The sequence below is a fragment of the Nuphar pumila genome, chromosome 3 (assembly GCF_984573655.1).
Source record: "Nuphar pumila chromosome 3, dmNupPumi1.hap1.1, whole genome shotgun sequence".
NCBI classification, from domain to species: Eukaryota; Viridiplantae; Streptophyta; class Magnoliopsida; order Nymphaeales; family Nymphaeaceae; genus Nuphar; species Nuphar pumila.
In genome coordinates, this window is record NC_143251.1 from 74,231,829 (window position 1) to 74,244,157 (window position 12,329).

Genomic DNA, 12,329 nt, shown 5'->3' on the forward strand with positions numbered 1-12,329 from the left:
GGATAGTCTTCCTAATAGTCCATGGATTTTTCAGTGATCTTGTGTATGTTAGTAGTGGGACTTGATCTATGGATTTTCATTAGAGTCATCGAGTTATTTGTTGTGAATATTCGCCAAAATGGAGCCCACAGATTGGCTATGAGTCCAGGAGGGTTGGTCGTGGCCACAAAGCCACAGAAATATGGGATGAAATTGAGGCCACCGTTTTCTTTTAGGAAAATTTGATTTAGGGTCTAACCTTTTGTCTCTAATTCCCAAATTCGGCTTACTTTTATAAAATTTCAAACATCAGCCATAGTTTTTTTAGTGAAAACAGTCAAAACATCTCTTTTATTTTGAAAAACGAGTTATTATTATTTTTTGTATTATCTTTTGAAAATTGAAGAATACTCATTCATCCTCATAAAAAAAAAGCAATTTTGTCAGTATCGGTATCAGCCCTTGTATCATTTGGTCAACGATTCAGGTGAATGGGCAAATGAATTTCAGAATCAGCTAAAAACTAATTAAAAAATATTATGTGTGTTAAGCCATTAAAATAATTTCAAGTATTTATATATTTATTAAAAAATAGTCAATTTAGGGATGAATCCTATGGATTTTCTACCCATACGATACATATGGACCTATTATTTTTATTATTTTATTATTTTATTATTTTTGCATTTATTTTCTACAATTTTTGTATTTTTCTGAATTTTTGAATAAAAATCCGATTTAAATATTCTAATTAAAAAATGATTCAAATTTTTGGCTTTTTTAAGAAACCAATTCACCTAGTGAACTAATTTTAGCAATATTGGATAAAGCTTGCCAGTTTGGGAGTCAATCAGTAGATAGCAGGTGACTAGGTGCAATACTACATTAAAATCCTGCAATGTTATGCACCTAATATAGCAAAGAGCTAAACTCGCTTTCAAACACGTTTATAAAAAATATAAGTATACGTAAGATTATCATACTTGCCAAACCATACAATGAATCGGATTACACACACATAAAAAAGACACAATTTTTTATATGGTTCGATCAATATTGTGATCTAAGTTGGCGATAATGAAACCTCTCTCTCTCTGATCTCTCTCTCTCTCTGACAGAACATCGGGGATTCGGTATGACCCTTTTCTGACCAGTTACTCTGGCCGGAGAAAGGCCTCCGGCTGGCCTCGATTTTGGCCATTGTCCCCTCCCTCTCGCCTCTCTCTTACTGTGTCTCTCTCTCCCCCTCCACTGGGTTTCCCCGTTCTTCCCATCCTCCTCTATCCATTCCGGTCTGTCGCCGACTCTTCCCTCTGACGCCGTCTTCCCCTTCTTCCTCTGTTCTTTCTTCGCCTTTTTTCCTCCTTCCCCCTGCGTTTCTTCTTCGCTCGAGCACCGACCGGAGGGCAGCCATTACCTTAACCCTCTTCAGCCGCTGTCAGAGACCAGCGAGGCCGTCCTTCCCCGTTTGCCGCCTGTCTCCACCGCCCCCACCACTGGGGTTTTGTGCATCGCTCCCGCTCGTCGCTCCTCACTCAGAACTCTCTCTTGGATGGGTGTTCCAGCCACTGCCGGAAGCCTTCCCTTCCGCCGGCCGTCTCTCTCTCTCTCTCTCTCTCTCTCTCTCTCTCTCTCTCTCTCTCTCTCTCTCTCTCTATCTATCTATCTATCTCTGACCCCCTCCACTGGGGTTTCCCCGTTCTTCCCATCCTCCTCTTTCCTTTCCCCGTCCGTGACCTCGCCGGAGCCGCATCGTCGCCAACCCCCTTGCTGGCCGAGGGGCACCACCATTCCGGTCTGTCGCCGACTCTTCCCTTCGACGCAGTCTTCCCCTTCTTCCTCTGTTCTTTCTTCGCCTTTTTTTCTCCTTCCCCCTGCGTCTCTTCTCCGCTCGAGCGCCGACCGGAGGGCAGCCTTACCTTTACCCTCTTCAGCCGCTGTCAGAGACCAGCGAGGCCGTCCTCCCCCGTTCGCCGCCTGTCTCCACTGCCCCCACCACTGGGGTTTTGTGCATCGCTCCCGCTCGTCGCTCCTCACTCAGAACTCTCTCTTTGTTGGGTGTTCCAGCCACTGTCGGAGCCTTACCTTCCGCCGGCCGTGAAGCCAGGAGAGCGTTCATCCTCGACTGCACCAACAACCCCACCATCTTGTCGCTGCGACCCTCGGTGCCCTAAGAGCTCTGGTGGATCCTGTTCCTGTTCGAGAGAAAAAGTTTCTCGTCTACCGCCTTCAGATCCGTCCGCGCCTTCATCACAAAGGCATCCTTGTCGAAGCAGCAGGGTAACTCTTCTCTCTCTCTCTCTCTCTCTCTCTCTCTCTCTCTCTCTTTGCTGATGATGAGAGGCAAGTTGCGGGGGTCGGATCGATTTTGGAGTCTCTCGTGTAGTCGGTCAATTTCGCACAACAAGAAAGCTCTCTTGGAGTTAGCGAAGGGTATTAATGCTTGGGCCTTCGCGGTGTCGCTCCAGAAGTGGGGAGTTTCGGTTAAGGTCCCGTTTAGGCTATCTCAGGGATTCTTCGCATCATTATCTGGGTTCTTGGTCCGCGGTTTGTGTCAACGAGCGCTTGATATAAGGGATGTTCGGTGGTTTGTCAAGTCTCTTCACAGGGAAGCTTTGGAAGAAAATGAGATTCAAGGGTCGCTCAATGCTCCTTTCTTTTGGCCCTACTCTAACAAGGATGTACTAGAGGGGTGGAATCTGGTTTGGCCGACGTGGCAACCTTCTTTCTGCAGCCTTAGGCGACGGGCGGATACGTGTCGGGCGAAGCCGGGAGACTGGTGGTGTACTGTCTGTTTCAATCGCAACTTCCGTTCAAGAGTTTTCTGTCACAGGTGTGGCTCGGATCGTTAAAAAATTCGTCATATTATTTACCTCTCTAGCAAGTCTCGTATGCCGGAACATTCATCACACGCCAGGCACCGGGTCCATGACCCTCGTCGACCTGTTGTATCTTTCAGTGATGTGGCGCAGGTGTGTACCATGGAGGCAGGTACCTCTTCATTTTCGGCGGTTAAGATAGGTTCGCTTTGGGTACCGTTGAAGGCATCCAGTGCCGTCTGTCCATCCCATGATGTCGGTCGTTCGTCAGAGTTATATCGCTCGTATCCTAAAGCGTCCATTGAGAAGCGTCCTTCCAAGCCGACAATCTGTCTCATCTGCTCTGATAAATTAATGAGTAAAACTGCTTTCGAGATGGAGTGTGGGTCCACTTGCGTTGAGATTTCTTCGGGCTCTATATGTTCATCCGGTTTGCCTCTTCAACTATTGGGCCGCCAGCACGATCTTGTTTCTGGGAGTTGTGCTGCATCTGTCGCTCATGATGGATCCTGGGCCCGTTCATTTTTCGATCATCATGGGAGCTTATGTTCAGTCGATTCTACAATTCGTATTATGACGATATTTCTACCATGCAAAGGCGTCCTGGTGTGCATGGGGTCTGCCCCAACGTGTGTTTTGGGTTTTACCTGCGTGGTCTCGTTGTCACCTTGCATGTTGCGCCCAACTCACTTTTTGAGTTCGGCGGACTGCTTGCCCGATCAAGACGAGGGTTGTCCCATGGAGGGTATCAGAGCATCGGTTCAGGGGAACTCGGGGGCCTCCTGCTTGCAACCAGTGCATCCACAACCTTGCCCAGATTCGTCAAGTTCGGGGGGTGAGCCGCAGGGGGTCGATGACTTGTTTGACATATGGGGTATGTCATTCGTCGAGGCTGTGCAGGCACTAGGAGTGCAGATTTCAATCGAGCAGCTTTCTTCGATCCAACAACAGATTGTTCCTCGAGCACGATCGGCGGTCAGGGTCACAAATAGTCTTCGTAGAGCTAAATCATTGGCCTGTTCGCAAGCCCAGATTCAGGCAGATGGCTCCAGCTCAGTTCGACGCTCAGCCAGGCAAAGGCGTGCTAGGGTGTTGTCTGATTATTTATCATGAAGATGTGTATTTGGAATATTAGAGGCATGAATTGCCCCCGTAAGCGGTTGTTTTTAGCTAATTGGATTAGGTATGAAAGTCCGAATGTCGTTGCAATTTGTGAAACCAAAATGGAGGATATTCTATTAACAGTGGTATCTTTCTTATGGAGAGGTGCGGCATATGCTTTTAAGCCGTCCGTTGGGTTTGCTGGGGGAATCCTGGTTCTTTGGAAAGCTTCTCTTAAGGTGGCGATAGTAGATATTGGTCTTTATTCAATCTCCCTTTCTGCAAACTTGTTGTCGTCGCTGCAAGATGTTGTTCTCACCTTTGTGTATGGTCCTGTCGTGTCTACTTCGCGACCAATTTTTTGGGCTGATTTGGATCGAGTTCTGGTTACATTTGGAGCTCTTCAGTGTTTAGGAGAGGATTTCAATTGCCTGTTGTCCACGCAGAATTCTAGTTTACCGGTTCTTCTCAACCCCTCCATTAGGGGGTTTCAGGAGTTTGTTCAGCGGAACCAACTTTACTCAGTACCTCATATGGGGGAGCAATTCTGGTGGTCAAATATGAGGTCTCGCCCTTGCTTGCGGATACTTGATCGCGTTTTTCTCTCCCCAGAACTATTTCACGCAGTTCCGGATGTCACTCTTGTCTGCTGCCACGGACCATGTCCGATCATGGACAAATGATTGTTTCGTGGGGTGCAGGCTTCAAGGCGTGTCGTAGGTTCTTCTTTGAGGAATGGTGGCTTCGGATGCTAGACTTTCAGCAGTTGGTAGGTCAATCGTGGACTCAACCTGCTACGGGATCTTGGGTGGCCATCCGCATCCATGCTAAGCTTCTTCGTCTTCGAAAACGTATTAAGGAATGACTAAGTTTTAATAACCTGAACAAGTTTAGGTTCATCGGCCAGTGGGAAGCCGAGCTCTCCGATTTGGCTCAACGTCAGGTCGGTCTTGTTGGTGTACCGGAGGGCCAAGTGCTTCAGTTGCAGGAGCGTATCGTCGTACTCTCTGCTCTCGTTGCAGAATGGAGAGCACGAGATGAGCTTAGATGGAAGTTGAGGGCTAGAGTTGCATGGTTGGCTAATGGCGATGATAATACACGATTTTTTCATATGAACGCATCAAATAAATACAGTAAGAACCGGATACTCTCGATCGAGATCGATGGATGTCAGTTTGGTCCGCACAATTGCCTGTCAGCTATTACTTCTTATTTCTCCAGGTTGTATTCGGCCGACTTAGGCGTCGGGGGTGTCATCGGCGATATGGGCTATAAGCGGTTGGCGGCAAACCAATCTGTTTCTTTGCAAGTTAGATTCACTGAAGTGGAGATTTCGAATGCTATTAACGAACTATCGGGATGGAAGGCACCAGGCCTTGATGGGTTTCACATCGACTTCTTTAAAGCATTTTGGTCAAGTGTTAAAACTGACCTGCTCCACTTGTTCGATGAATTCTATCGTAATGCGAGGTTGCCTAAACCATATCATGTGGCAGTCATCTCTTTGATTCCTAAGAGGCAAGGGGCGTCAGACATATCCAACTTCAGGCCGATTTCGGTGATGGGGGCTCTGTATCGCATTATATCTAAGGTGTTGGCTAATCGATTGCGCGTTGTCATTGATCAACTTGTTTCTCCGAACCAGGGTGCTTTTATTCCAGGTCGAAGTTTGCAAGGATCTTTTATTTGTGCAACTGAGCTTCTTCACTCTTTACAGTCGACTGGATCACCGCACTTCATGCTAAAATTGGATTTTCACAAGGCTTATGACAGTCTGGCATGGGATTTTCTGATTGAATCTCTAACAAATATGGGGTTTGGCAGCCGGTTTATAGCATGGGTTAAGGAGTTGGTCACAAAATCCGTATCATCAGTTTGCATCAATGGAATGAGAGGGGAAAATTCAAGTTGGCTAGAGGTGTACGACAGGGTTGTCCTCTAGCACCTATCCTTTTTAATATCGCGGTAGATGGTTTACCTATTCTCATGAAAAGGGCAGAAGAAACAGGCTTCTTGGAATCCTTGGGCATTCCTGGTTTTGTTGGTCACACAATTCAATATGCAGACGATACATTAATTTTTGGACATGCGAATGTTAATCAAATGTTCAGGTTGTGCTTCATTATTAAAGTCTTTGTTGCAATTTCAAGCCTTCGCCTGAACGAGAGTAAGTGCGCTCTGGTCTTACTCAATGTTGACCCTCTTCTCCAATCAGTTGCTGCAAGGATCTTCAACTGCCCAATATCCGACCTTCCTGTCAATTTCTTGGGTCTATCGTTGCACTCTCGGCAGCCAGCAGGAACTTCTACTTGGAGGTCTACCATAGAGCGGGTGCAAGGGAGATTGCAGACTTGGAAGGCTCGATATTTATCTTTTGCGGGATGTGTGACGCTCATTCGCCATGTTTTAGCCAGATTACCAGAGTTTTGAATGAGCATGTCTATTATACCGACGATAGTAGAGCAGACGATTAACCGTTTGCTTTCGCACTTCCTTTGGTCTGGGAATGTGTCACACAAAAAGTACCCGCTTGTTTCTTGGCAACAGATCGTTCTCCCGAGGCAGCGAGGCGGCTTGGAGATTCCAGCTCTGAGAAAGAGGAGCATCGTTTTAGTCTTGAAGTGGGCTTGGGAAGCTTCCACATCTCAATCTTCTTGGGCTACGTTTGTTAGGCAAAAATATGGTAGTCTACATGAATCCCTTCTTTCCACACCAAGTTCAGTGTGTCACTCGTCCCTCTGGCTGGAGTGGCGGAAGACACTTCGATCCTTCAGTGGTAGAGATCTTAGGCCAGTCCATGGCCTGCTGTGGCTTCACTGGGCCATGGCGAGCGGAGATAGATTCTCCATTAAGCAAGTTTACCATTCCTTGTTGCCGTCAGGGATGGACTGGTTTCCCAGTGATTGTATGTGGGGTAAGGGGCCAGCTCCAAGGGCAAAAGCTTTGGCGTGGCTTGTGGCTCTGGATCGTGTTCAAACCCAAATTAATGTCAGGAAACGGGGGATTCAATTTCCAAGCATGTGCGTTCTTTGCGAGAAGGCTGTAGAGGACACAACTCACCTATTTTGGCTCTGCCCGGTCGTTCTAGACTTATTTTTTCAAACTTGGGGTGCGCCATCTGTTCAAACTCGTCCGTGCTCCGTTATTCGTGACCTCTTGCTTGGTCCCAGGATTGTACGACACAAAAAAAATGGAGATTATTGTGGCGGGTTTGGTTGCTTTCAGCATGGTGGGTCATATGGACCGAAAGAAACGACATCTTTTTCAGGGGCATCACATTCGATTTCGGAAGGCTTCGGCAACGGGTCATGTCTGATGTGTATCTGGCTCTTAAGTTACATAGTAGGGGGGAGGGGTTGATCGGCTTGTACTCTGATCTATGCACAATCACCATCTAGATTGTGGTTGCTTTGTTCTTATGTTTCTCTTTTGTCTCTCCCATCCAATATTCTGTTGGATGTATTTTGGTAATGTTGAATGGTGAATGTTCTCTCTCTCTCTCTCTCTCTCTCTCTCTCTCTCCTGCATTCACCAGAAAAGTTCAGCTTTATCTATAATGAATACTCTCGGGGTGCGTCTCAATACTTTAGGTAGGAGTGTCACTTGACGTGGGTTAGTATTGTATTTATCTTCATTGATCTTTATCTTTTTTCTGAATCCTTCTTGATCTTGTTTGATGTGGGTTATAGAATCATGTTGTGTTAAGGAGTTCAGACGTGTGGGGGCTGTTGAGCCGGTCTTGATCTTGATCTCGGATCGGATCTGGACCTACTGCATCCGGATCTGCTGCACCGAGATCAATGTCTCTAACAATATCAAGAGGTCAATAGGCAACACGGGTGATAAGGCTGTCCTTAGGTGTGCAAACGGATTGGATGCAGTTGGATATCCAATCCAAATAAGGTATATTAATTTCAGATTCGGATCCTTAAAACAAGATCAAAATGTACATTCAGATAGGGTTCAAGTTTGCTTAAATAGATTATTTTTTTATCTGGATCACATTCAAATGAGTCTTTTAGGACAGATTTAATTCAGATTCGGATACAACACTGATCTGGTTGAAATGTTTACCTGTAAAATTTAATTCTAACCTTTTTTTTACCAGATCCAGTTTTATCACATAGTTTGGATCTCGATTGCCATGATCTGATTAATATCCAATCCGCTTGAGAACCACAATTTTTCAATGTAAAAATGTAAAAAATATGGTTTATCGGGTTTGGTTCATGTAGTTTTGATCAGGTCCGAGTATGGTTTTTCTTATAGTGGACCTGATTAGACCCAAGTCTTCACCCGATACCATACCCAAAAATCTAGTCCAACTCTAGTTTCACCTGGGTCTAAACCAAACCCAATCCGTTGATACTCCTATCCCACTTAAATTCAGAATCACACATTTTTTATGCGGACCTCACGAACTCACATAAATTTATTTGCGCATTTGCAGTGAAGATGAAACCACCAAAATCACAAATATCATCATTTTTCTTTCATAGTTTGATTAGGAGGGCAGAGTATTAAGGATCTTATTAGCCATTTATAGGTACAAATGCCTCTCTCTCTCTTTAATTTATTAGGTTTTGAATGTTATCTTAACTTTACAGATGTAAATTTACAAGTTTTTCTTAGTGAAAATCAGCTATTATTTCATGCTATAAGTTCCTGAAATTCTGTATTTTGATCAGCCATGTTAATAATTGTCGTTTTGCCATATTGTAAATTTCCAAAACTTTCATTTCGATCTGCCATATTATCGCTTGAAGTAAAAATATAATTTGTGGGTGTCCATTTTTCCCTTATTATGAAATTCTGAAATTTTTATTTTGAACTGCTATGTCATAGATTGACATAAAACATTTAATCAGGGTTTGGCGATTTTCTCACGTGGTAAGTTGCTGAGATTTTCATTTTTTTGTCAGCACATGTTATTGCTTGGAAATAAAAGTTTAAATGGAAAATTTCCTTGAGAATAATATGCAATATCATTATTCAGGAGAAAATACACGCAATCAAATTCAATTTGTGTGTAAGCATAGGCGTTCTGATCAAAGAAAATTTCCATGAGGCCTGGACACCTATGAGAATGCTAAAGAGGAAAAAAAAGAGAAACCAGATTTACTTAAATGGTTTTTTGATTGAGAGTGTAAGATGAGTTTTTTTTTCAGAAACTGGATTTGGTGAAATGGTCCAGCCAGTGTGTTGATACAGAGAAAAGGTGTAACATACGATCATTTTTAGCATAATCGGTTTCTGAAATGGGCTTATAAAGAAGAAAAAAATGCCACAATTCTTTCTTGCACCTACTGTACTTGCTTTGATACTCTCTTCATACACACATATATCTATATTTGCATACATCAGTCATCGATATTGCTGACATTTTGAAAACATTGCGATATTATTGCCATTAATATCGACAAAATATCTCAATAATTTTCAAATATTGCTAAAATAAAAATATCACAATATTATCATGATCCCTATTTTTTTTTTTTGATAGGCAAGCTGGGTTAGGCAGATCCCCACCAGTTGTACATCGTACCATTGGGTTTTGAACTTGCAAAGTCCCCATCATAAGATGACCTGCACAAACTGCTCCAACCGGTCTGATTGGATCAAAACAACTAGCACTATGGTATTCAGAAGCATATGCACATATAAACATTTGTAGCAAACATTATATTGTTGTGGACCCTTGGTTTAGAGTAGGGGTGTCATCAGGTCGGGTTTGGTTTGGATCCAGGTAGGACCAAACACAGATTTGATTTGATATGCTGGTACCAGGTTTGGACCAGGGAGAAACCATACCTGGATTCTATAACGATTACATGAACCAGACCCAAATCATACCCAATAAAATTATATATATATATATATATATAAAATCTTTTTTACATTAAAATTTTGTGGATCTTAATCAGAACTTGGGTTGGACCCGACTCCATATATTAATCAGAACCTTTGAGTCTGACCCTGTTTCTCTAATTGGTCCTCCTTATTTATCACCAAACCCTGACCCTATATGGTTTGGTACGGGTTGGGTCTGGGTCAAACCCGACCCATTGACACCCCTAGTTTAGAGCATGTTATAGTCCAAACTAGAAGCCCATGATTAGGGGTGGCAATCGGGTCGGGTTGGCGGGTTGGCGTGTCAACATACCTCAACCCGAACCCGACCCGTTTATTAAACGGGTCAGCTGTGGCAAACACGAACCCGACCCGTTTAATAAACGGGTAACCCGACACGACCCGCCAACCCATTTAATAAATGGGTTGGGTCGGGTAAACGGGTTTTCAGGTTCGCGGGTCAAGTTGGCGGGTCGGGTTGACGGATCGGGTTGGCAGGTAGGCGGGTCAGGTTGACGGGTTGGCGGGTCGGGTTGGCGGGTCGGGTTGACGGGTCGGGTTGGCGGTTGGCGGGTCGGGCAGACGGGTTGGCGGGTTGACCCACCCGCCTAACCCGTTTATTAAACGGGTCAGCCGGGTTGGCGGGTTGGCGGGTTGGCATACCCCCAACCCGAACCCGACCTGTTTAATAAAGGGGTTGCGCGGGTCGCCCCTTTATTAAACGAGTTGGCTTAAGCCCAACCCGAACCTGCCTAAGAGGCGGGTTGGCGGGTCGTGTCAGAAATTGCCACCCCTACCCATGATATTTTAATCCTAGCCGTAGGGTGTGGCCATTAAAAAAGAAAGTATGATTAATTAGGAAGTTTAAGCCAAAAAATTACCGGAATCATGAACTATTCGAAGCCTTCCAAAGCTAAAAGTCCCTTGGCATTGCACATATTGCCAGGGGTGTAAACTGATCATGTTTGGTTGGACCTCCATTCCAAAATCCAAATCCAAGAATTTATTTCAGTATATAGATTCAAAGTATGTTCTGAAATGTTATTCGGAATGGATTCAGGTCTACACATTCAGAACATTTGCAGTTGTGGGTTTGACTCAGATCAGTGTTTCATGTCTGATCTATGCTTGAATTCAGATCAGATCAGATCTGATCTATTTGCACATTTTAATTTGATTTTGGTTTTCTTTTACCTGATCCAGTGTTACCATTATATTTTGGATCTGGATTCAACCATACGTCATCATATCTTATATAATTTTGGACTTAGATTCGGATCTACTGCATAAATTCTGAACTCAAAATGGGATCAGACAGAATCTGTCTCATATCCAATGTGTTTGCAGACGAAACACCAGCCAAGCCTGAGCAGGGCTTGATGAATCTAGGCTTTGTTAATTAATTGAACGATGCTCGAACTCCATTTTCTACCGGGGCTCAAGGCTCAAGCTTTTGAAGAGCTAATGCAATAAGAATTAGAAGAAAGATGATAATCAAATTTACGACGCACTTGCTTGATGGAAAATGACTACCGTACCACAAGAAAATGTGTTTCTTAAAAATAACCTATAATTTGCTAAAATCTGTCAGATGTCAAAAATTGGAAATGTTGAGCGTTAAAATAATCATTTTAACCTTCGCATGTGCAAACCTACGAAGGATATGCAAATTTTCTCTATGATACACTCTACTATTAATTTTTGACCCAAAAATTTAGGGATTTCAAAGAAACACAAAAATAAAAAAATAAATAAACTAGACATAAATACTTTTTAAATGACATATGAATCGCTGAAAAATGATGAATGGACGCTGAGATACAATTTCAACAACATTTCAAAAAATGAAGACAAACATGCACGGTTGTGCCAAGCCCTGTTATTCTATGATATTTTTCGATCACCTGCACCACAATTTTGGAAAACAACAATAAAAAAGACAGATAGATCGATGCATTAACTTTTCAACACTACCAAGATTGCCTTGATCTGATGAGCAATTTGGAAGAAACATCATCTGAAAGATAGACTTTTCAGTTGTATCACACCGTCTAACTAAAAGGTAGATTCACACTAATTTTTTGTGAACCTCACTAGGTCCACATAAAATATAGGCGAGAATGAAAAAATTCACATAAAATATAGGTAAAAATGACCAATATTTTGGAGGATGAGAAAATCTGCTATATTTTATGCGAGGATGATGAAGCTGCATATATTTTATGTTAGCACGAGGAAGTCTGCATAAAATATATATGAATTTACTTATTCTCACATAAAATATATGTGGACTTTCTCATCCTCGCTTATATTTTATGCAAACTTTCACATTCTCATATAAAATATATGTGAACTTCCTCATCCTCACATAATATATATGTGAACTTCCTTATCGTAACAAATATTGGTTATTTTTTGCCTATATTTTATGTGCACTTTGTGAGGTCCATAAAAAAATCAGGCAAATCTACCATTTAGTCAAAGGATGTGATACAACCGAAAAGTCATTCTTCTAGAAGACGTTTCTCCCAAACCCTATTATTCTATGCTATTTTTTGATCAGCTGTACTGCAAATTCAA

The 12,329-nt window shown here is 43.1% G+C and overlaps 1 protein-coding gene across 1 annotated transcript in view; it reads left to right on the top strand.

Moving 5' to 3' along the window:
• The first annotated feature begins 8,429 nt into the window (after positions 1 to 8,429).
• LOC149843025 (biotin carboxyl carrier protein of acetyl-CoA carboxylase 1, chloroplastic-like) overlaps positions 8,430 to 12,329 on the top strand; it is a 36,407-nt gene continuing 32,507 nt past the window's right edge. Inside the window, exons 1-2 of the mRNA XM_089999544.1 lie at positions 8,430 to 8,445; positions 9,403 to 9,537. Coding sequence (XP_089855670.1) covers positions 9,481 to 9,537 — 57 coding nt within the window. The 5' untranslated portion in view covers positions 8,430 to 8,445; positions 9,403 to 9,480. The remainder of the gene's footprint in view (positions 8,446 to 9,402; positions 9,538 to 12,329) is intronic.